This window comes from Myxine glutinosa, chromosome 9, assembly GCF_964187855.1.
Source record: "Myxine glutinosa chromosome 9, kmMyxGlut1.1, whole genome shotgun sequence".
NCBI classification, from domain to species: Eukaryota; Metazoa; Chordata; class Myxini; order Myxiniformes; family Myxinidae; genus Myxine; species Myxine glutinosa.
In genome coordinates this window covers 147,641,355-147,669,152 of record NC_136269.1, presented here as the reverse complement: position 1 = coordinate 147,669,152, position 27,798 = coordinate 147,641,355, and the positions used below count along the sequence as shown (strand labels likewise).

The 27,798-nt window shown below is 48.4% G+C and overlaps 1 protein-coding gene across 1 annotated transcript; it reads right to left on the bottom strand.

Moving 5' to 3' along the window:
- Window positions 1-27,336, bottom strand: SIX2 (SIX homeobox 2). The gene is made up of 3 exons (XM_068127917.2): window positions 25,621-27,336; window positions 3,052-3,755; window positions 1-444 (listed from the first exon to the last, which is right to left on the bottom strand). The coding sequence occupies exons 1-3, from the start codon at window positions 26,406-26,408 to the stop codon at window positions 44-46; spliced, it is 1,893 nt and encodes a 630-aa protein (XP_067984018.2). The 5' UTR covers window positions 26,409-27,336; the 3' UTR covers window positions 1-43.
- Between the last annotated feature and the right edge of the window lie 462 nt (window positions 27,337-27,798).

Here is a 27,798-nt window from a genome sequence, read left to right as displayed (position 1 = left end):
TCAAGAACTGCTTCACCAGAAATGTCTCCAACTGCCGTGAAGCTCAGAATGTCCCTGCAGTGGGATACAAATTCTGCAGACAGGGAAATACACCCTGCACTGGGACAGGGGATGCCAGGATACTCGAAGTATTCCCTGACAGCTCGGCTACCATGGTGGTCACAGGAGTGACTGTACTTCCACTGTAAAGCACAAAATTGCTGAAGCATGGTAAAACAGTGGATGCTGATAAAACGTCTGTATGGATGCCTCCGGGTATGGTAAGCATGGGCATTAATACGAGGCTGCCGTCAGACCCCAAGGTGGTGACAAAAGCGACAGAAGGTAAATTGCAGAGCAGGGGGTTTGGAGCCAGAGGTGTGGACATGAAGAGAGTGGAGGAGCTAATGGGTGAGTGTTCATCAGCTAAATCTCCTCCAACGATTGCAGTAGAAGTCTGATTGTCTATGAGGAAAAGAGAACAGTAAAATGAGAAGGTAAAGAAAGTGAAATAAAATAATACTGAACGGATCAAGAGGGATATTTAAAAAATAACTAAAACAATACAGGTGAGAATTTTATTTTATACACAGAGTTGGAGGCTCATGGAAGGCATGGACGATGAAGGATGAGAGGTGAACACTAAGACAGGCCTACAGAAAACCAGGCAGATCAGGAATGGAGGGAGAAGGATAAAAATGGACAGGTATCCACAATGAAAACAGAGACGAGACAAACAGATACTGAAAAAGTGTGGAAGGTACGCGAAAGTTATGCTTTTAGCAAAGTTACTGCACCTAATAATCTAATGGAAAGTAAAGTTATATAGCCACTCCAGAATACTCTGCGCACATGTGGAGAAACCCCTCGCATCAGCGGCCATCGGGGCATGCTAGCTGTATATTTTGTGCGAGATAAGGATTGTTACCTAAAATGGCTCACAAAGCTCCATGTAATCTTCTTTAATTACATGGAAAAGTACCCGAGAGAAAGAGTTGTGCCTCTGCACAACAAAAGAGTTGGAGAACTTTCTCAACTCACTGAAAGGTTGCAATCTTGCAGCTTCTCATAACTCAATGAAAGATTGCGATCTTAAGGCTTCCCGTAACTCACTGAAAAGTTGCGATCTTGCAGCTTCTCATAACTCACTGAAAGGTTGCGATCTTGCAGCTTCTCATAACTCACTGAAAGGTTGCGCTCTTGTAGCTTCTCATAACTCAATGAAAGATTGCGATCTTGCAGCTTCCCGTAACTCACTGAAAAGTTGCGATATTGCAGCTTCCGCTTCCCGTATCTCACTGAAAGGTTGCAATCTTGCAGCTTCTCATAACTCACTGAAAGGTTGCGCTCTTGCAGCTTCCCATATCTCACTGAAAAGTTGCAATCTTGCAGCTTCTCATAACTCACTGAAAGGTTGCGATCTTGCAGCTTCCCGTAACTCATTGAAGGGTTGCGCTCTCGCAGCTTCCCATATCTCACTGAAAGGTTGCAATCTTGCAGCTTCTCATAACTCACTGAAAGGTTGCGATCTTGCAGCTTCTCATAACTCACTGAAAGGTTGCGCTCTTGCAGCTTCTCATAACTCAATGAAAGATTGCGATCTTGCAGCTTCCCGTAACTCACTGAAAAGTTGCGATATTGCAGCTTCCGCTTCCCGTATCTCACTGAAAGGTTGCAATCTTGCAGCTTCTCATAACTCACTGAAAGGTTGCGCTCTTGCAGCTTCCCATATCTCACTCAAAAGTTGCAATCTTGCAGCTTCTCATAACTCACTGAAAGGTTGCGATCTTGCAGCTTCCCGTAACTCACTGAAGGGTTGCGATCTTGCAGCTTCCCATAACTCACTGAAAGGTTGCGATCTCGCAGCTTCCCATAACTCACTGAAAGGTTGTGATCTCGCAGCTTCCCATAACTCACTGAAAGGTTGACATGTCGCAGCTTCCCGTAACTCACTGAAAGGTTGCGATCTCGCAGCTTCCCGTAACTCACTGAAAGGTTGCAATATTGCAGCTTCCCGTACTACAGACTCCCTATGACATGGACCGGTACCCAATCCCTCAACGTTCCCTGCCAGTGAGTGGACTTTGTACCTTGTGGGAGTGCTTTCTGTGAACAAGGCAGGCTTGGTGATTTATTTAATCGATGTCTGCTATTGGAAAGACGATGCTGTACGTCAATACCAACAAATGAATGGTTACCAAGTTTTCGACAAAGTTCGACTTCATGACGTGAAAATACAACGCTTGGACAGCTATACTCATGTGAGTGAGATGTATCGGGTAGACTTCCCTGAGGGAGACACCGTATCTGGTTTGGGTGCTTCGTAACAGTGATGGGAAGGTCACACCTGTGGCATGTGAATGTACATGTTAAGTTAAAAAGAATAATATTTACTATTAATTAATCATGTTGGGAAGAGGAAGTGCGAGCTGTGAGGACTTTTCCAAATACATTTTTGTTTGGTTCTCGGGTCACGAGAGAAATTGTACTAGATTTTTGCATCTATTTGAGAAGAGCCCGTCCGTGTGTGTCTGTGTGTCTGTCTGTGTGTGTCTGCCGTTGTTCGCTTTTATTAACAGGAAATGGTAGGAACTCGACACCGCTCATCCATGGATATTTCTTCTGTTTCCTATATTTCCGTGAGTCCAATTTGCATCCAGGAACACAACAATTATGGTGACCCATTTTGAAATCGCGACTCTATCATGTAAATTCTGAAAATTATGTTTAAAAGACTATTTGACAGATTTTGACCTCACAACGGCAGGTTAAATATGCCCGGATTAGCAGAAGTGAGTCAGTGTAAACACATATGTAGCACATGCATGAAACGCCTCATTTGCGTTAATATGTCATTTTAAAATTCCCCTATTGTATCTCGAAATGTACAGAAAGCTGGTTTCATTGGACTATTGTGAGTATACAGTTCATAAAACATTTTGAACGCTTCACCTCAATAATAACTCCGCTGACAACAAAATAGGCAAAAATACAGGAAACGGATCATCTTTGTACAAAACAAGTCAGAAAACGAAGCACATCGGTGCTTGCTCAAAGCAGATCCAACTGTACCTGTTTGTGACGATATTCGTGCTGCCATCACGAGTCCAGGTTGAAGAGCGCTACTTTCACCCATGCCCTGGAGTGGAGTAGCAATCTGCTCTGCAGACAAAGGTTCCTGGGCTGTTGGCCTACATGGAGTTACAGTTGCATTTGCACTCGTGCTTTGCCCAGGCAGGGTATCCAGGACCATACTACAGCCTACTTCCTGGGGCGGTATCAAATGTTTCAGCGAGGATGGCTCCAGAATCATCTGCAGTGAAGCATCTAAATCTGACTCTTTTTCAGTGGGATGATCCTCAAGCACTCCACATGGACTACCTGCATGGAAAAGGTTTGGTAGCTTTGGATCACTCCATCCACCAATATATTCCCGACTGCTGGGTGACATGCTACAGAAAATACCATCGTTGTGCTGTTCTTCACTCGGATCAAGATTGCTGAGACATAATGAGGATGTTGTATCTATATCTGTAAAGCAGGGAGTCTCCAAAGCATCGGCTCCATCTGTATCTGAGGTAGCCGGGGACAAAACGGGTGTCATGGTGCCTGCGTTGAAAGACGAATCCGACGAAAATACCTCTGCTAGGAGTGATTCAACGACCCGATTGTTCCTCATGTTTATGTCAAGCTCAGATGGAGGTGACAGGGGCAGGAGAATGTCGTCTTGGCAAGGTTCGCTTTCTTCCTGCACACTCTGCTCATCTTCTGATTCACTGTGAACACAAAAAGGTGAGAGAAACATAAAAACAGACAAAACTATAAGAGCACTCAGTAGAGCACACACCTCCACCAGGCTGAACAGTTTACTTGTTGAATCTCAATGATAGGCCAGATCTGGATTCGGACCTGAACCAAAACCTAATCGGCCTGTTCTTGTCACCAAACAAACTCATCCACCAACTTTATAACTCGTCCATAACTTTTTAAAATATCATGCTGTATGTCGCTTTTCACCTTATCTCTCAATGGTGAAGGATCACATAAAAATTAAATACGTCTCGTATCCGAATCCATATTCAGATCTTCATAAAAATTAAATCTGTTAGTCCTTGTCAGACACACAACCTGTCCACCAAGTTTCGTTCAAATCCGTCCACAACGTTTTGAGATATTTTGTTCACAAACAAACAAAGACTGGGGTGAAAACATAACATCCATCCACTTTCGGGGCCGGAAGTAACTAAAGAGTTCATAGAACACGATAACCCACGCAGTGTTAAGGTAAATATTTCAATTTAAATAACATAATGATTTTAAGGATCGTTAAAAACATCCTGTGGTTTAAAACTACTGAAGGAGTTTTTCACACCATCATTATACACGTAATAGGATGACACCGAGTGTCATTTTAGCAGATGGACGTTTTATTGATCATCATCGAACAGCGTCAATCAGCATCTTCTCCATCCCATACCTCTCATACGCCATGCTCTCTAATACTATATATCGACATTTATATATATATATATATATATATATATATATATATATATATACATATATATATATATATATATATATATATATATATATATATATATATATATATATATATATATATATATATATATATATATATATATAGTCATGTGAAAAAGTAAGTACACCCCATGTAAAGTTTTGACTTTTTCAACATATTTCAACATACAGCTATTTGTTCTTCATTTCAACAATATTGATAGATAAAGGTGATATAATACAACAAACATCATGAAACATTTACATTTTGTAGTTCATTGTATAATTTAAATAATCATAAAAGCAAATTTCGCATGTGGAAAAAGTAAATACACCCATACATTTATCACTACTTCAAATACCTAAAATTAGAATCAGGTGCACCAGCTCAGGTGCAAATGATTAGAACATCGTTAGAGAGGATCTTGGAGGAACCTGTCTTATTTAAACCTCAGAGATTTAGTTTGGTTTGCTCTTTGTTGTTGAAGTGTGCGGCGTTACCATGCCTTGATCAAAAGAGCTCTCTGAGGCCTTCAGATAGAAGGTTATAGATGCCAACGAGTCTGGGAAGGGATTTAAAAAGATCTCCAAACAATTTGAAATCAATCATTCGACTGTCCGGAAGATCATCTACAAGTGGAGAAGATTCCAAACAACTGCCAACTTGTTCAGGCCAGGCCGCCCCAGCAATTTCAGCCTGAGAGCAGATCGCAAGATGCTGAAAGAAGTCTCGAAGAACCCCAGAATGTCATCACGGGACCTACAGGTAGCTCTTGCCACTGTTGATGTCAAAGTGCACGGCTCTACCATTAGAAAGAGGCTGCACAAATTTGATCTACATGGGAGGTGTGCCAGGAGGAAACCTTTGCTGTCCAGAAAGAACATCAGGGCAAGACTAAAGTGTGCCAATGAACACCGAGGCAAAGACCAGCACTTCTGGAACAATGTGCTCTGGACAGATGAGTCAAAGGTAGAGCTATTTGGCCACAGTACCAGAAGACATGTTTGGCGAAAGCCAAAGACAGCATTTGACCACAGGAACCTGATACCAACTGTAAAGCATGGTGGTGGAAATATTATGGTTTGGGGCAGCTTTGCTGCATCAGGGCCTGGGCAGCTCACCATCATAGAATCCACTATGAATTCTTCATTGTACCAGAGGGTGCTTGAGGAAAATGTGAGGCCATCTGTCGGAAAGTTGAAGCTCTACCGAGGGTGGACCTTGCAACATGACAATGACCCTAAACATACCAGTAAATCCACCAAGGAATGGCTGAAAAGAAAGAAATGGAGGGTTCTGGAATGGCCAAGTCAAAGCCCGGATCTAAATCCCATTGAGATGTTGTGGGGGGATTTGAATCGAGCTGTGCATGCAAGAAACCCCTCAAACATCGCACAACTGAAAAAATTCTGCATGGAGGAGTGGGCAAAAATTTCTCCCAGTCGATGTCAGAGACTGGTAGACAGTTATAAGAAACGCCTACTTGAGGTTGTTTCTGCCAAAGGGGGCAATACCACCTATTAGAGCCAAGGGTGTACTTACTTTTTCCACATGCGAAATTTGCATTTATGTTTATTTAAATTATACAATGGACTACAAAATTTAAATGTTTCATGATATTTGTTGTATTATATCACCTTTATCTATCAATATTGTTGAAATGAAGATCAAATAGCTGTATGTTGAAATATGTTGGAAAAGTCAAAACTTTACATGGGGTGTACTTACTTTTTCACGTGATTGTATGTCTGTATATATACAGACTTGGCATTTAATATGGATTATTTTTTTTCTGGGGGTGAACTTACTTTTCAAGATGACTTAGAACCAAAAGTTCATTGGAATTATGTTGAAATTATTCTAGATTTTGTTAATGTGACCTTTAAAAGAAACAAAAACCACATTTGACATTTCGAAGCAAATAAATTGATCCTTGAAAGTGATGTAAACTGATATCGAACTCAATTCACGGACAGTACTGTGTTAAACTTCTGTACGTTTTCCAGAAGTATCTCTTTATTTTGCACATTAGCCAAAAAAAATTTAAACAAAAACAAAAGCTAAATTATGACTGGGATTACGGACAGTAAAATTACAGTTCAGTTCTTCGTGTAACCCCCACGAGCATTCAGGAGAGCACGTACACGTCGAGGCATGCTGTTCACGAGATTTGCCAAGGTTTGGACAGGAATCGCTTGCCATGCAGTGACAATAGTCTGCTGCAATTCATGCACAGAGGTCAGCTGCTGGTCCAAGTTGTCGATTTGACACGTTAATTCTGCCCACAAGTTCTCTATCGGATTCATATCCTGGGACATGGCAGGCCACTCCATATGCACTACACCACGGTCAGCAAGAAAGTGTTGGATCATGCGAGCACGATGAGGCCGTGCATTGTCATCTTGGAAGACAAAGTTTCCTCGAAAGGCTGTACGAGCAAATCGAAGCAATGTTTCTTCCAGAATGGCCCTGTACTTGAACTGGTTCAGGTTTCCATTCAGAACAACCAGGTCAGTTTTGCCCCCTGCATGAAAAGCAGCCCAAACGGTCACCCCACCACCTCAAGCTTGGACTCTTGGCACTACACAATCTTTGTTGTAGGCTTCATGCACTTGTCTGCACACTCGGACGCGGCCATCTTGATGATAGACTAGAAATCTAGACTCGTCACTGAAGATCACGTGATTCCAGTGTCCTGGCTGCCATTGACGGTGCTCTCTGGCCCACTGCAATCAGCGCTGGCGGTGTGGTCTGGTCAGGCGTAGCTTTCTCAGGGGACACCTGGCACGATAGCCTGCTTGAACCAGTCGTTGGTTGAATAGCCTTCTGGATACAGGCACATTTGTCAGTTGCTGCCACTCAGCCCCAAGCCGATTAGCTGACTTGGTACGGCCATTGCGGACTAACCGGTGCAGCTGGCGATCATCCCTCCTTGTGGTTCTGCGAGGACGTCCTGGCCTCGGTATTGGAGTAGGGACACCCCTCTGAGCATTTTGTTTCAGGATCTTTGACACCTGACCTTGAGTGATGCCATACTGCCGAGCAATAGCACGCTGTTTCATGCCGTAATTTCGTAAAGCCACCACTCCATGACAAACAGCATTGTCGAGTTGACGGACCATCTCCAGAGGAAGCGGCAATAACTTTTGGAGACGTGCAGCAGTTGTTTTCCACTAATACAGAACGCAACAACCCTTGTATACCCGACTGTGAAGCCAATCGTCAAATGCACCTGTCCGTACATTTTGTCACGCCACCTGTGATATAATCCTGTTGTTGACTTCTTGCTGCGACAGACAATCAGTGACATGGTTCTTTTAACAAATAAATCACCAAAGTGTAAAAGAAACTCACCAGATTGATATATTGAGTTAAGAAATTAAACCCAAGTCAAGAAAAAATATATATTCCATATTAAATGCCAAGTCTGTATATATATATATATAGTTCATGGGAGTATTATGAAGGTCATTTGTATTCCACAGTGTTTATGTACATGATTATTAAATTTAAATAAAGATTTAAAGGTGTATAAATAAATTAATTCCACGTTTAACTGGTGTTTTGCACATTGCTCATTGCATCACGTTATCAAACACGTGACATTAGCTATTCGTGCCTTGTGTCCTTTATGACGTCATAAAAAACTGTAAGTTTCCTGTTTGGAATGCTTTTCAATTTTGTTTAACTGCTAGACAGGCAGACAGAGTAAAATATTATGTCCCTCCTCTGTACATGGGCGATTTCGATGAATTCTGAGACAATAATACAGTAAAACCAGAAACTTGTCTTTCTATTCATTTTTCAATTTGTGTTCAAAATATAACATTCGATTTAAATAAGTTGTTGCTCGATCATAAACTGATAAGGAAAGATGTAAGGACGACGGATGAACGGACGAACGGATTGACAGACGGACAGACGGACAGACGGACAGATGGACAGATGAACAGATAGGACAGATGGATGGATGGATGAACGGACAGACGGACAGACAGATGAACGGATGGACGGACGGACGGACAGATGGATGGACGGATGAACGGACGGATGGACAAATGAACGGACGGACAGATAGATGGACGGATGGATGGATGGACAGATGGATGGACAGATGAACGGATGGACAGACAGATGGACGGATGAATGGACGGACGGACAGATGGATGGACGGATGAACGGACGGACGGAGAGACAGATGGACGGATGAATGGACTGATGAACGAATGGACGTGATGATAACGGACGGACATGGAGCAATTGTTTAACCGACATTTTACTTCGTGTAAACACAAAAACCAGGTGAAAGAGTCGTCGTCAATGAAAAGCATCAAACACGATAAAGTTTCTATGAGAACAACCAGGTGCACCGATAACCGTGTATATGGAGAAACGTTCTCAAACTTAAAGGCAAAAACCAGATGTTTGGCAAAGCATCGCAAGCATTCCTTGGCGTCTGCCTTCCCGGCAAGCTCCATGCCAATTGTCCACATTGCAGGATTTGTACGCACCACAGACATATCTGCTGCACCCTCCATCACTTTTAAACTCGATTAAAGTCCATTTTGCTTCGAGGTTGCACCTCTTGAGATTGCAGCTTCTTCCTTTCTTCCCTTCTTCCCTTCCCAAAACTTGGAATATTCAGCAGCAGATATTGTTTCGATGCAGCATGTGTTTTTGTTGCAAAAAATTAAAAATGCATTCATTCTGTCCACTGCTTCCTCCCCACCTTTCTCTGTCATTCATTCTGTCCACTGCTTCCTCCCCACCTTTCTCTGTCATTCATTCTGTCCACTGCTTCCTCCCCACCTTTCTCTGTCATTCATTCTGTCCACTGCTTCCTCCCCACCTTTCTCTGTCATTCATTCTGCCTACTGTTTCCTCCCCACCTTTGTCTGTCATTCATTCTGTCCACTGTTTCCTCCCCACATTTGTCTATCATTCATTCTGTCCACTGTTTCCTCCCCACATTTGTCTATCATTCATTCTGTCCACTGTTTCCTCCCCACATTTGTCTGTCATTCATTCTGCCCACTGTTTCCTCCCCACCTTTGTCTGTCATTCATTCTGTCCACTGTTTCCTCCCCACCTTTGTCTGTCATTCTTTCTGTCCACTGTTTCCTCCCCACCTTTGTTTGTCATTCATTCTGTCCATTGTTTCCTCCCCACCTTTGTCCATAACTATGGCCCCACTTCAAGAACTTTGTGTCGTCATCGTCTGTCCACCTCAATTTTTCATGAGCCTCGATATTTTATCCTAAATTTAAGATAATTGTGTTAACAAAGGAACAATAAAACACTTACGTTCAACAACAAGTGGAACAAAGGGAGAACAATATGAATAAACATAATAATATGTTGTGGCGGACACGAAAGCTCACTGGCGCGAGGGCATCATTCCGCGCACCAAGTGGGCGGCGGCCACGCCCGAGGGGTAGGCGTGGCCGCGGGATATACACCGGGCGCGCAGCCCGGAACGCTCCAGTGTTACAGTAGAGCTCTTGAATAAAGACTCTTACAACTTACCGTGTTGTCCGCTTCCTCCTTGCTTACAAGCAGCGCGCGTAACACCGCATTTCATTGGTGACCTCCGACGTTCTGGTCAGCCGTCACTGACCACCCGAACCCGCCACAGCCATGGCAACCAACGCGGTAGCGATAAAGATCCCCGAGTTCTGGGAATCTCAGGCGGAGATCTGGTTCCTGCAGGCCGAAGCCCAGTTCAGGCTTCGAGGCATCACGCGGACGAGCCACACTACTGCCACGTGATCGCCTCCCTCGGGGCTGGCACGGCCGCCCGCGTCGTGTCGGTCCTGAGGAACCCACCAGCCGACGACAGGTACGAGGCAATCAAGCATCTCCTCCTCGCCACGTTCGGCCTCACGGTGGACGCACGGGCCGATCGCCTCTTGGACCTCCCCGAGATCGGTGACACGCGGACCGTCAGTCCGAATGGACCATATGCTGTCGCTCATGGGCGACGAAACCCCGAACACTCTATTCCGGGCGTTATTTCGACGCCAGCTGCCGGCACGAGTACGCCTTGCGTTGGCCGGTTCCGCGACAACGGAACCCCGAGCGCTCACGGCCGAGGCCGACAAGTTCTACGCGGCTTTGGACACGCAGGCGAGTTTCGGTGCGGCTGTAGTGGCTCCCAAGTCCGAAACTGCTGTGGGTGCCCACCCCTACTACGGGACGCACCGCGTAACCGCTGAGCCTCCTGCAGGTGCCCACCCCTACTCCGAGGGGCACCTCGTGGCGGCCGCCACGCCCCACCCACCACCACCACGGAAACCGCGGCCTCCGGCTTCGCCGCAAACCTGGTGCCATTTCCACGCTAGGTTCGGCCACGAGGCCCGGCAATGTCACCCGCCGTGCTCATTCGGCAGGTCAGGAAACGCCTGGGCCGGCCCTCTGTAGTGGCACTGAGCGCCGGCCGATTAAACAGCCTCCTGTACATAACGGACACCTTATCCGGGCGCCGTTATCTGTGCGACACGGGAGCGCAGGTGAGTGTCATTCCCGCCGGTACGTCCGACAAGCAGACCGCGGGCCGGGGTCCCGCTCTGCTTGCTGCCAACGGTACGCCCATTCGCACATACGGAAAATGCTGCCTTTCTCTGCGGTTCGGAGGGCAGGTTTTCCGATCGTCATTCGTGACTGCCGACATGCCTATGGCACTGCTTGGCACGGACTTCCTTTGTGCCAATGGCCTCTTGGTGGACGTAAAGCAGAAGGCTTGTCCAGGCCGAGACGTTCAGTTCGCTCGCTTGCGCGCTGCCCGCCTCGTTGAGCAGCTCACGGAGCGACTCATCGATCAGCTCGCCGAGCGGCTTGCTGAGCAGTTCGGTTCCGGCCAGGTTCATCTGCACACTTCCGGCAGCAGACGAATTCACCCGCCTCCTCGCCCGTTTCCCATCCCTCACGAGGCCCACCTTCTCGGCGGGGACCGTCAAGCACGGGGTGGAACATCACATCCCCACCGCCGGGCCACCGGTCTACGCCCGGGCACGCCGCCTCGAGCCGACGAAGCTCGCGGTTGCTAAAGCCGAGTTTGCTACGCTGGAGCGGCTCGGCATCGTGCGGTGCTCCGAGAGTGCTTGGGCATCGCCGCTCCACATCGTGCCCAAGCCCGGCGGGGGATGGCGACGGTGCGGGGACTACCGCCATCTCAACGTCGCCACCACCCCCGACCGCTACCCCTTCCCCCATATTCAGGACTTTTCCGCCCGCTTGGCGAATATGTCCTTCTTCTCGAAGGTGGACCTCATACGCGGTTACCACCAGGTCCCCGTCAGGCCGGAGGACATCCCGAAGACGGCTGTCATCACGCCATTCGGTCTTTTCGAATTTCTTTGGATGCCCTTTGGTTTGAAGAATGCGGCTCAGGCATTCCAGCACCTCATGGACAGCGTCTTGCGCGACTTGGATTTCGTCTACGTCTATCTGGATGACATCCTCGTCGCAAGCGCGTCCCGCGAAGAGCACCTCCACCATCTCCGCATGCTCTTCGAATGCCTGGGCCAGCACGGCCTGATCATGATCCCTGCCAAGTGCCGGTTCGGTGTCACTGAAATCGACTTTTTGGGGCACCGCATCACCAGGCATGGGGCCATCCCCCTACCGGCCAAGGTGGAGGCGGTGAAGGGGTTTCCGCTCCCCCGCACGATCAGGGGGCTCCAGGAGTTCCTGGGCATGGTAAACTTTTACCATCGGTTCCTGCCCCGCATCGCCCAGCTCCTGCGCCCCCTGCACGAGGCCCTCCGAGGAAGCCGGGCAAAGGTGACATCACCTGGACCGAGCAGATGGACGCGGCGTTCGTGGGCGTGAAGCTCGCCTTGGCTCATGCCACCATGCTCACGCACCCGGCACCCGATGCACCGATCGCCCTCACCACCGACGCCTCGGACTATGCGGTGGGCGCGGTGCACGAGCAATGGGTGCGTAGAGCTTGGCAACCGCTGGCGTTCTTCAGCCGGCAGCTTTGCCTGCCCGAACACCGGTACAGTACCTTCGACCGCGAGTTGCTCGGGCTCCACCTGGCGGTCAGGCACTTCCGCCATCTGCTCGAGGGCTGTGCGTTCACAGCCTTCGTCGACCACAAGCCACTGGTGTACGTGATGGGCAAGGTCGCCGAGCCGTGGTCGGCCCGGCAGCAGCGTCACCTCTCGGCCGTGTCCGAATACACGACGGACATCCGGCACGGCGCTGGGAAGGACAACCCAGTGGCGGATTGCCTTTCCCGGTCCGTTGCCCACGTGGTCCACCTCGGCATCGACTATGCCCGGATGGCGATGGACCAGGCCGCTGACCCCGACGTCCAGGCCTTGAGGACCGCCATTACGGGCCTCCGCGTCACCGAGGTGCCGTTCAACGGCGCGGGCACGGCCCTCTGGTGTGACGTCTCCCTCGGGCGGCCTCGCCCCATCATGCCCGCGGGCTGGCAGCGCCAGATTTTCGACGCCATCCACGGCCTGTCCCACCCAGGCACGAGGGCCTCCCAGAGGTTGATTGCCGACAAGTTTGTCTGGCATGGCCTTCGGAAGGCCGTCCGTGGCTGGGCCAGGACGTGCCTTGCGTGCCAGCGTGCGAAGGTGCACCGACACACCCAGGCCCCATTGGCCCCGTTTGCGGTGCCAGAACGTCGGTTTGACCACGTTCACATGGACCTGGTGGGACCTCTGCCCCCCTCACGGGGTTTCACCCACGCCCTGACCATGATGGACCGCACCACCCGGTGGCCGGAGGCCGTGCCTTTGGCGTCAATGACGGCGGCGGACGTCACGCAGGCGTTCATCGCCACCTGGGTCGTCCGGTTCGGCGCCCCCTTGGACATCTCGTCCAACCGCGGCCCCCAGTTCACCTCGGAGCTCTGGGGGGTGGTCACGCGGGGGCTCGGGGTCCAGCTGCACCGCACCACGGCCTACCACCCCCAGGCTAATGGCCTGTGCGAGCGGTTCCACCGCTCGTTGAAGGCCGTGCTCCGGGCGACCCTCTGCGACGGCGGCTGGGTTGACAGGCTCCCCTGGGTGCTGCTGGGCCTCCGGACAGCACCCAAGGACGACCTGCGTGCATCCGCGGCGGAGTTGGTCTTCGGGCAACTGCTGCGGGTGCCGAGCGAGTTCCTCCCCGACTCCAAGGCACCATGGTCCGCGGTGCAGGAGCGCTCCGCGCTGCAGGAGACCGCCCAGAGGTTCGCCCCGGTGCCCACGGCGCACCACAGGCACCCACCTACGCACGTCGCCCTGGAGCTTCGCACCGCGGAGTAAGTCTTCGTCCGGCACGACGCCCACCGGACACCACTGCGGCCCCCGTACGACGAGCCTTTCCGCATGCTGGAGACCGGGGTGAAACATTTCACCTTGGACATCGGCGTCATTCCTGACCATGTCTCCATAGACCGCCTCAAGCCGGCCCTCCTCGACGTGGACCACCCACCGCTGGTGGCTCGGCCCCCGCGTCGGGGCCGCCCCCCGGCGGGCGGACCCCCGGCACCGCCCGGCCCTGCTGGCACGCCGCCTCCCGAGCCTGCACCCATCCCGGGTGCAGCCGGAGGCATCCCAGCTGGCATCCCTGCACCCCGGACGCCGCCATTCGCCAGAGGGCGCTTCGGCCGGGTCATCCGTTTGCCCCGCAAACTGGCCCTCCAGGTGCACGGGAATTCTGCGGGGGCACGTGTGGCGGACACGAAAGCTCACTGGCGCGAGGGCATCATTCCACGCACCAAGTGGGCGGCGGCCACGCCCGAGGGGTAGGCGTGGCCGCGGGATATACACCGGGCGCTCAGCCCGGAACGCTCCAGTGTTACAGTGGAGCTCTTGTATAAAGACTCTTACAACTTACCGCGTTGTCCGCTTCCTCCTTGCTTACAAGCAGCGCGCGTAACACCGCGCTTAAATGGTGTATTATCACCGGGCTGGTATAACACCATGCAGGTGTTGTCCACACTCACCTTTGAGCTGTCCACCGTGGGTTTGAATCTCGACTCAGTTACAGAAATGTCACCAAGGTGTTTCACAAGCCGGAAAACCATCTTTCAGCACGTGGGTTATCGGTGCATGATGAACATGTGATTGTATATCACGCGAAAAGTAGGCGAGTTATCATCACGTGATTGTATGTTAAGTGAAGAGTAGATGAGTTATCATCACGTGGTTGTATGATAAGCGAAGAATAAGTGAGTTATCATCAAGTGAGTGTATGTTAAGCGAAGAGTAGGTGAGTTATCATTCAGTGATTGTATGATAAGCCAAGAATAAGTGATTTATCATCACGTGATTGTATGTTAAGCGAAGAATAAGTGAGTTATCATCAAGTGAGTGTATGTTAAGCGAAGAGTAGGTGAGTTATCATCACGTGATTGTATGATAAGCGAAGAATAAGTGAGTTATCATCACGTGATTGTATGTTAAGCGAAGGTTAGGTGAGTTATCATTCAGTGATTGTATGATAAGCCAAGAATAAGTGATTTATCATCACGTGATTGTATGCTAAGCGAAGAATAAGTGAGTTATCATCAAGTGAGTGTATGTTAAGCGAAGAGTAGGTGAGTTATCATCACGTGATTGTATGATAAGCGAAGAATAAGTGAGTTATCATCACGTGATTGTATGTTAAGCGAAGGTTAGGTGAGTTATCATCACGTGATTGTATGTTAAGCGAAGAATCAGTGAGTTATCATCACGTGATTGTATGTTAAGCGAAGAGTAGATGAGTTATCATCACGTCATTATATGTTAAGCAGTGGATCTTAACCTTTTTAAAGGCGCCGAACCCTAACGAAACCCACCGAACACTCGCGGAACCCTCAAATTTGACAAAAAAAATTAAGAAGATTTGCATCTTAATGCGTTTTCTGTTCTTCTTTTCGGGAGGCGATCTGGGAAATGTGTGGTTTTCTTTTGGCAAGGGCCACTCTCAAATCATTTTCGCATGCAAGCCTGCTCCTTTTCTTTGTTTTAATGTCCACCAGTTTCGAAAACGCATGCTCGCAGAGATACGTGGTAACGAACGGCGTGAGGATCTCAAGGGCAATTTTAACGATGTGAGAATACCCTTCCATTTGGCGGCACCAAAACGTTGAGAGCGTTGTTGTGCCGAAGAGTTGTTGTTGAATCTGGCTCTGCTGAAGTTCGATGAGGTCGTCGAGGTATTGTTCATTGACATCTGCCGTTGCAACGTCGAAAGTAAACGGCTGCCGCACCCATGCTGGGTATTGCTCTTGGTCGGGGAAGTAGCCGTCGAATGACTTTCCCAGCTCATCCAAGTGCATGGCAATTGCTTGCTTCAGCTCCCCCGGTACAGCATTGCCTCCAACTTCAGACTCATGTTCGATCCCGCTCACACACTCGTCCAGTAGCGAAAAGTTCGCGAAGTTGTCGTTCTCTGTTCGCCGCCTCCACAATGGTAACTTATTTCGGAAAGCGCTCAGATTTTCTTCAGATTCGATGACATTCACTCCACCGCCCTGCATCTGGCAATTGAGATGATTGAGTGCGTCGAAGATGTCAGCCAAGTACGCCAAGGCGAGGATGAACTCTGACTCTTGGAAGTGCGTTGCATGGCAATGCTGGTGTTCTCGCAAAAACAGGGCTAATTCTACACGCAAGGCAAAAACACGGCTCACTACCTTCCCTCGTGATAACCATCAAACGTTAGAGTGGTAGAGAAGGACTTCGAATTCAGAGCGGATTTCATTGCACAGCCCTTTGAAGATGCGATGATTCAGAGCACGGCTTCTCACGTAATTCACAATTTCAACGACGATTTTCAGAACATTGGCCAGTTTTGGAGGCAGGGTTTTTGATGCAAGCGCATGTCTGTGCAGGACGCAGTGCGTGACGATGATGTGTGGTGCATCGGCCTTCACCAGCGCTCCAAAACCAGAGTTGCATCCCAGCATGGCTGGAGCTCCATCCGAGCAAACTGCAGACACCATGTTCCATGAGAGGCCGTTGCTTCTGAAGAAGTCGTCCACAAGCTTCTTCACGTCAGCTGCCTTCGTCGTTGTTGTGAGAGGCTTGCAGAACAGAAAGTCTTCCTCGATCTCATCTCCTTTGACATAACGCACAAATAAGATGAGCTGGCTCAAATTCCAAACGTCGGTGGTCTCGTCAAGTTGAAGGCTGAATTTCGTCGGGCTCGCAACTAAATCTGCAACTACCTGCGCTAGGATGTCGTCGCTCATGTCGTAGATTCTACATCTGATGGTGTCATTTGAGAGTGGAACGAGAGACAACTTGTTTTCAGCAGCTTTTCCCAGCATGATGTTGACCATCTTCAACGCGGCCGGTTTGATGAGTGTCTCGCCAACGTTGTGCAGTTTGCCCTGCTTTGCGATCAGGTACGCAACTTCATACGATGCGGTGAGGATCAGTTTGTCAATTGGAACGAAGCCGAGAGTGGGCAAGGTAGCACTTGCGTCGAATGAGACTCTCTTCAATTTGAATTCATCCAGCGTTGCGTCTTTGTACTGGCCCTCGACGTGCAGTTTTTTTGAAGTGTTCCTGTAGTTTTGCTGGTGCTAGGCTGGAGTTTCTCAAATTGACATTGCAAAGCATGCTTTGTGGACGCTGACTTCCGTCCCATTCCGTCAAACACGTGAACCCGTACCCCACGTAATCCTCCGACCACTTCCTTTTTTTGCTCGACATACTGCAAAAAAAAGAAAAAAGTAACAAACTGATCTTAATTGAGTTCGGGCAAATAATTATATGACATAAATTTAAAAAGGAACATGCTTAAATATAATCAGTACCCCTCTGAAAACTGAGAAATCTTAACGAAGAAAACATAACTTATAGTTACGATGACGGGATTTATTATCTACTCAACTCTGTGTCACCTCAAATCCCATTAGAATATTACATAGAAAACTGCGAATTGTTAGTTTTGATTGGCGACCAAAGGAGTTATATCACTTCCACCTAATTTTCTGAGTAATTCAATCATATTTTATAATCACCATCCACTTTTGACTTTAATATAACTCTGAACCCGCCCTGCATATCCACAAACATTTCCAACTTACTTTTCAATTAATCAGTAACTCCAAAGTAAGGCGCGACTAATGACGCACGGCACACGGCAAGCTAATCGAGGCTATTCACTGGAATTTCCGAACACCTGCAAAGTCCAAAATCCAGTAAGTAAGTAAGCAATTAAGCACCATTAACAGAATAATTAGCAAGTTGCTCATTGATTCAACTTCCTACAGTCAGTGTGAAACAACTTATCTTAAACAGACCAGAGAAAACATGAATGGGATGGGAATACAATTACAAATAACATTTCCCTTCGTTCGTAACATACATAGCAAAATAATAATAATATTAATAATAAGCATAATTACACATAGATTCAATATTGATACAAACTATACGAAATAGATTCTACGAAATCTACGAAATAGATTCAATATTGAGACTTCCGTTTCCGGTCTTGCTGGCGAGGGTTCGTTTATTCTCAGCTCTCCATGCTATCCATCGAAATCAAAGTTAAGTAATTGTTCCCATTTGTATTTTCGTTATAACGATTTATTTTATGGTGTATATATTGTCTCCCGACGAAGATTTTCGGTGCAAATCTTTCATACCTGTATTGATAATCGTGTTAATTCGGGTCGTGTTTTGAGGCCTTGTAGTTGTACAGTGAACACTGTACAACCTTGAGGCTTTGTTTTTCTCTCAGCGGTCCGTGTTTTTGTGATCCAATAACTTTCGTTCTCTGTTTTCCCAATCTTTTCACCCCATAGCCCTCTTCCTTGTGTAAATCACAACTCAAAAAAATCCAAAAAAAAAAGATTTCCTTCTCTGTTCTCATTCGTTTATTCATTCTTATTCGTTCGTTCGTTCGTTCTTCGACCACGTGTTTCTCCCCCATTTCCCCAGATAGATTGTCAAATTTCAACTCGTTATTTTATCGTCCATGCGTTATTGTTTTGATTATAGTTACTTTTGGTTTGAATTTCCTGTAACTTGTAATTATTTAATCGTGTTCTGGTCCTCGTGTGCGGCCTTGTAGTTGTACCCCCGTCGGTGTTTGTTATCTTAATCGTGTTTTGCTTGGCTCTTAGTTTTTGTCCCTTCTACCCCGAACATAATACTCTGTCTAACGTTCTAAATCCCCACCCCCCCCCCCCCCCCACCCCCAAAAACCAAACAAACAAACAAAAAAAAACAAACATTTATTTTCCTTTCTCCACGTGTACTGTTGACTCATCCTGTATTTTCTGTCCAGGTGTGCTGTTCGCCCCGCCCCCATTAACTCCTTGCCATCCACCGTTTGCCCTTCACGTGACTCGTGGTGGTCCCTCTCGGCTCTCCCCCCGTTGGTATTTTTGTGCACATAAGATTGTTCACGGTTCTGTTTAAATATTATTTAAATATGTATAACCTTTCCCCTTCAGTGTTTTACTCAGTGGTATTTTACAACACGCTGTTTTTCTTCCTATTTAAAAGGCTTTTCTCAATTTCCTCTCCAACTCATTCCACCTCAAAAAAAAGAAATTCAATATCTTATACGTCTCCCTCACTACATGGTCTAAATTCACATTCATTCCATCCCTCCTCCATCATTCTGAACCGGATTGCTAACTTGAAAATCACAACAAACCCAATTTGTTTTCAATGTTCGTCTTTCATTAATCATCCACTTTCTAAACTCCCCTCTTGCCCCTCCCATCCAAATCCCTCCCCTTGCACCTACACTCCTAAACTCCCCCCTTGCCCCGCCACTCTTAAACTCCCCCCCTACCCCTCCACTCCTGAACTCCCCCCTTGCCCTTCCACTCCTGAACTCCCCCCTTGCCCTTCCCCTCCTAAACTCCCCCCTCACTCCTCCCCTTCAAAACTCCCCCCCAACCCCTCCCATTCAAATCTCCCCCCATACCAATCCTCTCCAATTCTCCCTCCTCTCCCCTCCTCCTCAAAGCTGCCTCCTCCCCACTTCGTCTCCCTTCTATCTCATACCTCCACCCCCCCCCCCAACCTTCTTCTTTCCTCTGCCCCCCCTCAAACAACCCCTCACTGTGCCTCATCCCTTCACCTTCAAACCTTTCATCCTCCTCATCCTTCCCTTTCTTGGAACTCTTCTGCAATCGCTGACACACTAACAACTGCTCTCCCTACCTCCCCCTCTCATCCTTCATCTTACCCTACTCCTCCCCTCCCCTGTCCTGTACCCGATGCTCCCCCTCTCTCTTCATTAACGGTATGGACCTCAAACATCCGGGGCCTTCGCTCAAACCTGACTGATCTCTCCATACAGGTTGCTTCTGACAATCCAGACTTGATCTGCTTAACAGAGACTTTCCTCCTTCAAGATGTCTCTGATTCCTTAATATCTCTTCCTGGTTACTCCCTCCTCCGGTATGATAGACCTGAGCCTCGGCCTGGTGGTGGGGTGGCTATCTTTATCAAAAACTCTCTTCCTCACTCTCCTTGCACTGCCCTCTCTCCTCCTCACCCCCAGGAGTACCTCTGGCTACGGCTTCCTCTCCGCTCCCACCTTTTGTTCATATGTGTTCTGTACCGTCCCTCAAACAGTGATGACTCCATCTACATTTCACTGTCTGACAACATGGACCAACTTCTATCCACTCATCCCAACTCTCTCTTCCTCATATGTGGTGACTCAATTGTCATCATGCCACCTGGTTGGGTGTGGGTTCCTCTCTCACCAGTCATGGCACCTCAGCAAAGGACTTCTGTGACTCACTGGGATTGACACAATCTGTCAATTTCCCGACCCGGATCTCAGCCAATGGAGTATCTTCTCTTCTAGACTTGGTTATGACCAACTTCCCTGCTAATGTCTGCTGCTCTTCTTCTGCTCCAATCGGTTCTTCTGATCATGTGCTTGTCAAAGTGGACATCTCTCTGACCATTCTCAGAGAGCCTCCTCAGCGTCGACGAGTCTGGCATTTCACTCAGGCCGACTGGGACGGTCTTCAAGCAGCCATCAATCGTCTGGATTGGTCTCCCATCTCCACTGCCTCTGACATCAATTCTTCCTGGGAATTCTTCCAAAGCAAACTGATCTCTCTCATGCACAGATTTATCCCATCTCGCCTTCAGTTGTCTTACCCTTCCTCCCGTCCATGGTACACTGAATCTTGTGGTGAGGCAGTTGCCCTGAAACAACTTGCCTTTGCCTCTTGGAAGGCTAATCCAACTGAAGTAAATCTCAGTTCCTTCCACCAAGCTCGGAACAAGTGTGTGTCTACCCTCAGGAGTGCCAGGAAGCACTATCTCTCCTCACTCAAGAATGAACTCTCAAACCTGTCTCCTTCCTCCAAATCCTGGTGGCGTCTGGTCAAATCCGTTTCTGGTGTTTGTTCCCCCTCCATCCCCTCCCTTACCTCAAATGGCCACACAGTTGACATCGCACGTGACAAAGCCGAATGCCTCAACTCTGTGTTTGCCTCAAAATCCTTAGTCCCAAACCCATCTCTCTCTGTTCCCACCTTTCCCAGTCGAACCAAACTGCTCCTGGACTCTGTGACCTTCTCTCCTGACAAGGTGGAGGAGTTTTTGTCAAACCTCGACTCTGATTCTGCAACTGGACCAGATGGCATCAGCCCACGGGTCCTAAAATCCTGCTCTGCCGCTCTATCTCACCCTCTCTCTGTTCTTTTCACCCTATCTTTTGCTCAAGGTCATCTGCCAGCATCCTGGAAATCAGCAAACATTACCGCTTTACACAAAAAAGGTGCAAAAACAGATCCTTCCAACTACAGACCAATCAGCCTGCTCCCAATTATCAGCAAAGTCATGGAATCCATCATTGCTTCGGATATGAAATCTTTCCTCTTCTCCAATGGCTTGATCTCTGATCATCAATTTGGTTTCAGACCAGGTCACTCTACTCTGGACATGCTGCTTCTGCTGTCTCAACAATGGATGGAGGTCCTCAATGCCAAACAGGAAATCAGAGCTGTCTCCCTTGACATATCACGTGCTTTCGATACGGTCTGGCACCCAGCTCTGCTCACCAAACTCTCCTCCTATGGTATCCATGGAAATCTCCATGCATGGCTTGCGGACTTCCTCTCTGGTCGTAGTCAACGTGTGGCCCTGAATGGATTTTCTCATCTCCCCTTCCCGTTCAGGCTGGAGTTCCCCAAGGCAGTGTGCTGGGCCCTGTGCTTTTTCTGGTCTTTATCAATGATCTCTCCGACTCTCTGGAAAATCCTCTGTATCTCTTTGCTGATGACTCCACTCTCTGCCGCTCCATTCCTCTTCCCTCAGATCGGCAGTCTGCAGCCTCCTCACTCTCTGAAGACCTGGACAAAATCACAGACTGGTCAAACATGTGGAACTTGTCTTTCAATCCTGACAAATCTCACACTCTTACTATGTCTCTCCGAAAAGATCGACTGGACAACCCTCCCATCTACTTTCTCAACAATCCTCTCCAAGACGTTCTGTCGCTCAAGCTTTTGGGTCTCACCATCTGCCATGATCTTTCTTGGGAAAACCACATTTCCAAGCTGGCCTCCAAAGCCAGTCGCCGACTGGGCATCCTCCGTCGTGCGAAGTCCTTCCTAGGCACACCTGAGCTCCTCACCACATACAAGGCTTTCATCCACAGCTCAATGGAATACTGTTCTCCCCTATGGGCTGGTGCTCCTGCCTCACACCTGGCTCGGCTTCACGCTGTTGAATCCAAAGCTTTCAGAATCATTGGAATCTCCCGCGATGAAGCTATCTCTGAGGGCCTTTCACTCACTCACCGCAGGCAGGTAGGTGGTCTTTCTGTCTTCTACCGATTCCTCTCCGGCCTTGCTCCCCCAGCTCTCTCTGTGCTCTGTCCCCCAAATATTCCTACAGGTCGCACAAGATCTGCCAGCCACCCTCTGATGGTTAAACTGCCGAAATCTCGGCTCTCTGCTCACCTTCACTCTTTCATTCCTCTTTTCTCCCGCCTCTGGAACAAACTCCCACACTCACTTCAATCACACTCCTCCCTCCAGGTCTTCAAAACAGCTGTTCACCACCATCTCTTATCTTCCCCCATCCAAAACCTTGATCTTTTCTACCCCCACTAATTCACCCAAGATCCACCTTGTTTGAAATTCCAACTTCTTTCCTGGAAGTCTTGGCAGTGTCCATATGTTTTATACCTCTCCCACCCCCCCCCCCCCTTCCCATGCCTTCCCCCCAAAGCCCTCTCCCTCCCACAGTTCTCTCGATGTCTCCATGTCTCTCGGTCCCTGCTCTCAAATGTTGTGTTTGTGTCCTTCCCCCTCTCTCCCCATCTTGTCTACCGCTCCCGATCTTATTTGTTTTGTGTGTCTGTTTGTCTTTCTGTGTGATTAATGTTCGCTCTTTCACGAGCCTCGATCTTGTATACAAAAAAAAAAATAAAAAAAAAATTGCAATGCGTTTCGGAGGACCTCCGCCAAACCCCTGAGACTGCCTCACTGAATGCTTGGGGTTCGGTCGAACCCAGGTTAAGAACCACGGTGTTAGGCGAAGAGTAGGTGAGTTGTCATCACGTGATTGTATGTTAAGCGAAGAATACGTGAGCTATCATCACGTGATTGTATGATAAGTGAAGAATAAGTGAGTTATCATCATGTGATTGTATGTTAAGCGAAGAGTCGGTTAGTTATCATCACGTGATTGTGTGTTAAGCGAAGAGTAGATGAGTTATCATCACATGATTATATGTTAAGCGAAGAGTACGTGAGTTATCATCACGTGATTGTATGTTAAGCGAAGAGTGCGTGAGTTGTCATCACGTCATCAGATGTTAAGTAAAGAGTACATGAGTTGTCATCACGTCCTCAGATGTTAAGCGAAGAGTACGTGAGTTGTCATCACATCATCAGATGTTAAGTGAAGAGTAGGTGAGTTGTCATCACGTCATCAGATGTTAAGTGAAGAGTAGGTGAGTTATAATCAACAGCTTGAACAAATTCGAAATTCCTGCCAATCGAATGTCACTCCTGGCCAGCCGGTTCATGAAAGTCTTGGGCCACAACCGTCCCCACCTGCAATACGTGTAGTGGGAGCAATTTGAAAAAACAGAATGTGAAATTAGCACCACCATTTTTTTGTGGTGAACTGAGATTAACATTGTGCACGTTTGGTAGTTGTACAAACAAGGTGCAGTGGTTGTCTCGGGCATTGTTCACGTTTGGTAGTTGTACAAACAAGGTGCAGTGGGTGTCTCAGGCATTGTGCTCATGTGGTAGTTGTACAAACAAGGTGCAGTGGGTGTCTAGGGCATTCTGCTCGTGTGATAGTTGTACAATCAAGGTGTGGTGCGTGTCTCGGGCATTTTGGTCACGTGGTAGTTGTACAAACAAGGTGCGGTGGGTGTCTCGGAAATTGTGCTCGTTTGGTAGATGGTCAAACAAGGTGCGGTGGTTGTCTCGGACATTGTGCGCGTTTGGTAGTTGTACAAACAAGGTGCGGTGGGTGTCTCTGATATTGTGCCCATGTTGTAGTTGTACAAACAAGGTGCGGTGGGTATCTCGGATATTGTGCCCATGTGGTAGTTGTACAAACAAGGTGGGATGGGTGTTTTGGGCATTTTGGTCGTGTGGTAGATGTACAAACAAGGTGCGGTGGGTGTCTCGGGCATTGTGGTCATGTGGTAGTTACCCAAACAAGGTGTGGTGGGTGTCTCGGGCATTGTGCTTGTGTGGTAGTTGTACAAACAAGGTGCGGTGGATGTCGCGGGCATTGTGCTCGTGTGGTAGTTGTACAAACAAGGTGCGGTGGATGTATCGGGCATTGTGCTCGTTTGGTAGTTGTACAAACAAGTTGCGGTGGGTGTTTCGGGCATTGTGCTCGTGTGGTAGTTGTACAAACAAGGTGCGATGGGTGTCTCGGGCATTGTGGTCATGTGGTAGTTGTACAAACAAGGTGCGGTGTCTTGGGCATTGTGGTCATGTGGTAGTTGTACAAACAAGGTGCGGTGGGTGTGTCGGGCATTGTGTTCGTGTGGTAGTTGTACAAACAAGGTGCGGTGGGTGTCTCGGGCATTGTGGTCATGTAGTAGTTGTACAAACAAGGTGCCGTGTCTCGGGCATTGTGGTCATGTGGTAGTTGTACAAACAAGGTGCGGTGGGTGTGTCGGGCATTGTGGTAATGTAGTAGTTGTACAAACAAGATGCGGTGGGTGTCTCGGGCATTGGGGTCGCGTGGTAGTTGTCCAAACAAGGTGCGGTGGGTGTCTCAGGCATTGGGGTCGTGTGGTAGTTGTACAAACAAGGATCAGTGTCTCAGGCATTGTGGTTATGTGGTAGTTGTACAAACAAGGTGGGTGTCTCTGGCATTGCGGTCATGTGGTAGTTGTACAAACAAGGTGCCGTGTCTCGGGGATTGTGGTCGTGTGGTAGTTGTACAAAAAAGGTGCGGTTGGTGTCTCGGGCATTGTGGTCATGTAGTAGTTGTACAAACAAGGTGCGGTGGGTGTCTCGGGCATTGTGGTCATGTAGTAGTTGTACAAACAAGGTGCGGTGGGTGTCTCGGGCATTGTGGTCATGTGGTAGTTGTCCAAACAAGGTGCGGTGGGTGTCTCAGGCATTGGGGTCGTGTGGTAGTTGTACAAACAAGGATCAGTGTCTCGGGCATTGTGGTCGTGTGGTAGTTGTACAATCAAGGTGTGGTGAGTGTCTCGGGCGTTGTGCTCATGTGGTAGTTGTACAAACAAGGTGCGGTGGATGTCTCGGACATTGTGCTCGTGTGGTAGTTGTACAAACAAGGTGCGGTGGATGTCGCGGGCATTGTGCTCGTGTGGTAGTTGTACAAACAAGGTGCGGTGGATGTATCGGGCATTGTGCTCGTTTGGTAGTTGTACAAACAAGTTGCGGTGGGTGTTTCGGGCATTGTGCTCGTTTGGTAGTTGTACAAACAAGGTGCGGTGGGTGTCTCGGGGGCGCAGGCGTCGGCGGCCGCACATGAAGGGCATTCCAATGCAAGGCGATTCGAAACCTGATCGCCATTGCGATTTGTGCGCATTCAGTTTCAAAACACCAAAGAATTCCCAAATGGAATTCCGTTGTTTAGGGTCCAGAATGAAACGGCGCTGTGCTGAGCCGGGGAGGGTAGAGGGCACGGGGGAGTTGGGGGGGGGGTAAAAGGGGAGAACCCACTGAGACGGACCTTTTCCCATTTGCTTCATCCGAGGTGTTCCGTTCTCTCTGACGTCGGTTCTTGAACCAGTTGCTCACCTGCACCACCGATAGACCCGTGAGCCTGGCCAGGTGGCGCTTCTGCTCGAGCGCCGGGTACTTGACCTTCTTGTAGCACTCGCGGAGCACCGTCCGAGACTTCTCCTTGATGCAGTAGACCATTTGGTCACCGTCCCAGATGGTGCGCGGTAATGGGTGCCGCCTCCGCACGCGGTACTTGTCCACCGCTCCCAGAGGTCGTCCACGTGTTCGTTCGGCCTCGGCATAGCGCGCCTTGTACCAAAGACCCTGCAGCAAGATGTGGTTCGCAGGGTGGAACAAATGGCTCTGCAGGATGGCGTAAAGTTGGGGGAAATCCCCGGTTTGGAAGGCGAGGACCGCGCGCGCTTTCAGCAAACATTCGCTCGCGCGCAGCAGCTCCACCGCAGGTAGCGACGTCACGAACCTCCGGAGACGTTCCGAGTCCCCCGCACGCAGCACGTCCTCGCACGCCCGCTCCACTTGCTCCGACGAGAAGGTGAGCATCGCGTTCGGGGGTACGACCCCGAAGATCTCGCGCACGAACGCGGGCACCACGGGGTCACTCACCGGCGGTCCCGGAGCGGAGCCCGGCTGGGAATGTCCCACGGAAACGGTGGGAAGCAGCGGAAGCAATCCCGAGCACAGGGTCCGCGCTTCGCCATGCACGGCCGACATTCGTACGGCGCTATCGCACGGACTCGAAGCCCCGAGCGTTTGCTGCTGAAGTTGCGCGGCCATTTTTTGGTGCGGAATGAGGGTGGGAGAGAGAAGAGGAAGAAGGACGGTTTGAGTGGAGGGGGGGGGGGGGGGCTCTGGTTGGGAAGTTTGAGTAGTTTGTGTTTTATAACTTCACTACGTGTGACCTTGTTTTGTGATCACCCGACCAGGTGTTGTGCTTGAGTGTTGAGCTCGTAAAAAAACTGAGGAGGCGCTAATGAATGAAGGGAACGGAGCACTGGTGGGAGAGTACTTCCAGATTGTCGGAGGAGCCACGTGGCCATTGCTCATGATCCGGGAGGAAGAGGCTCTGACATCATGGGCCAGACTGAGCTCCTCCTGCTCCGTCCCCACATGGACATATCATTTGCTTTTGTACACAATAACTGCCTTCATTGCTCGAGCTTTATAGTCTCGCATATGTATCATCGTCATCATCGTCATCATCATCATCGTCATCATCATCATCATCATCATCATCAATGTGACAGACTCTAAGGCCGAAGCAGAGTTTCTGCGCTGCTGCTGCGGTTTCTGAGCACGGATCATCTTTAGTGGTTTGCCGTCGTCCTCCCAGTACTCTGTCAGGGCAGGTATTCGTAATTTGTCCGGAGTGCCGATGATAACTCGCCTACTGTACGCGAAAGACACCATGGGAATTTTAACGTCTACCAACTAATGCTAGCGGACGAGACGGCCGGCTTAACGGCGGACACACTGATGCATATCCCACCATCCCTGCTTGTCTTGAGAAACATCAAGGTGGAAGTTTAGACCAGGATCAAGATTCCAACCAAGCCGACACACCTCATACTCGAGACGAGTGCTTGCACCTCTCTCCAGGTATCCCTCCAGTCTCAGCAAATGTCTGTCTAATTATGGGCAATCAAAATTGCAAATGAAAAAAACTAATAATAATGTTTTCATCTTCACTTGGAGATGTCATACATGTAGAGCATGTACAAAAAGTTAAATTTTAAATTGAATAAACTAATAATAATGTTTTCATCTTCACTTGGAGATGTCATACATGTAGAGTTTGTACAAAAAGGTAAATTGTAAATTAAATAAACTAATAAAAATGTTTTCATCTTCACTTGGTGATGTCATACATGTCGAGGATGTACAAAAAGTTAAATTGTAAATTAAATAAACTAATAATAATGTTTTCATCTTCACTTGGTGATGTCATACATGTAGAGCATGTACAAAAAGTTAAATTGTAAATTAAATAAACTAATAATAATGTTTTCATCTTCACTTGGTGATGTCATACATGTAGAGCATGTACAAAAAGTTAAATTGTAAATTAAATAAACTAATAATAATGTTTTCATCTTCACTTGGTGATGTCATACATGTAGAGCATGTACAAAACATTAAATCGTAAATTAAATAAACTAATAATAAT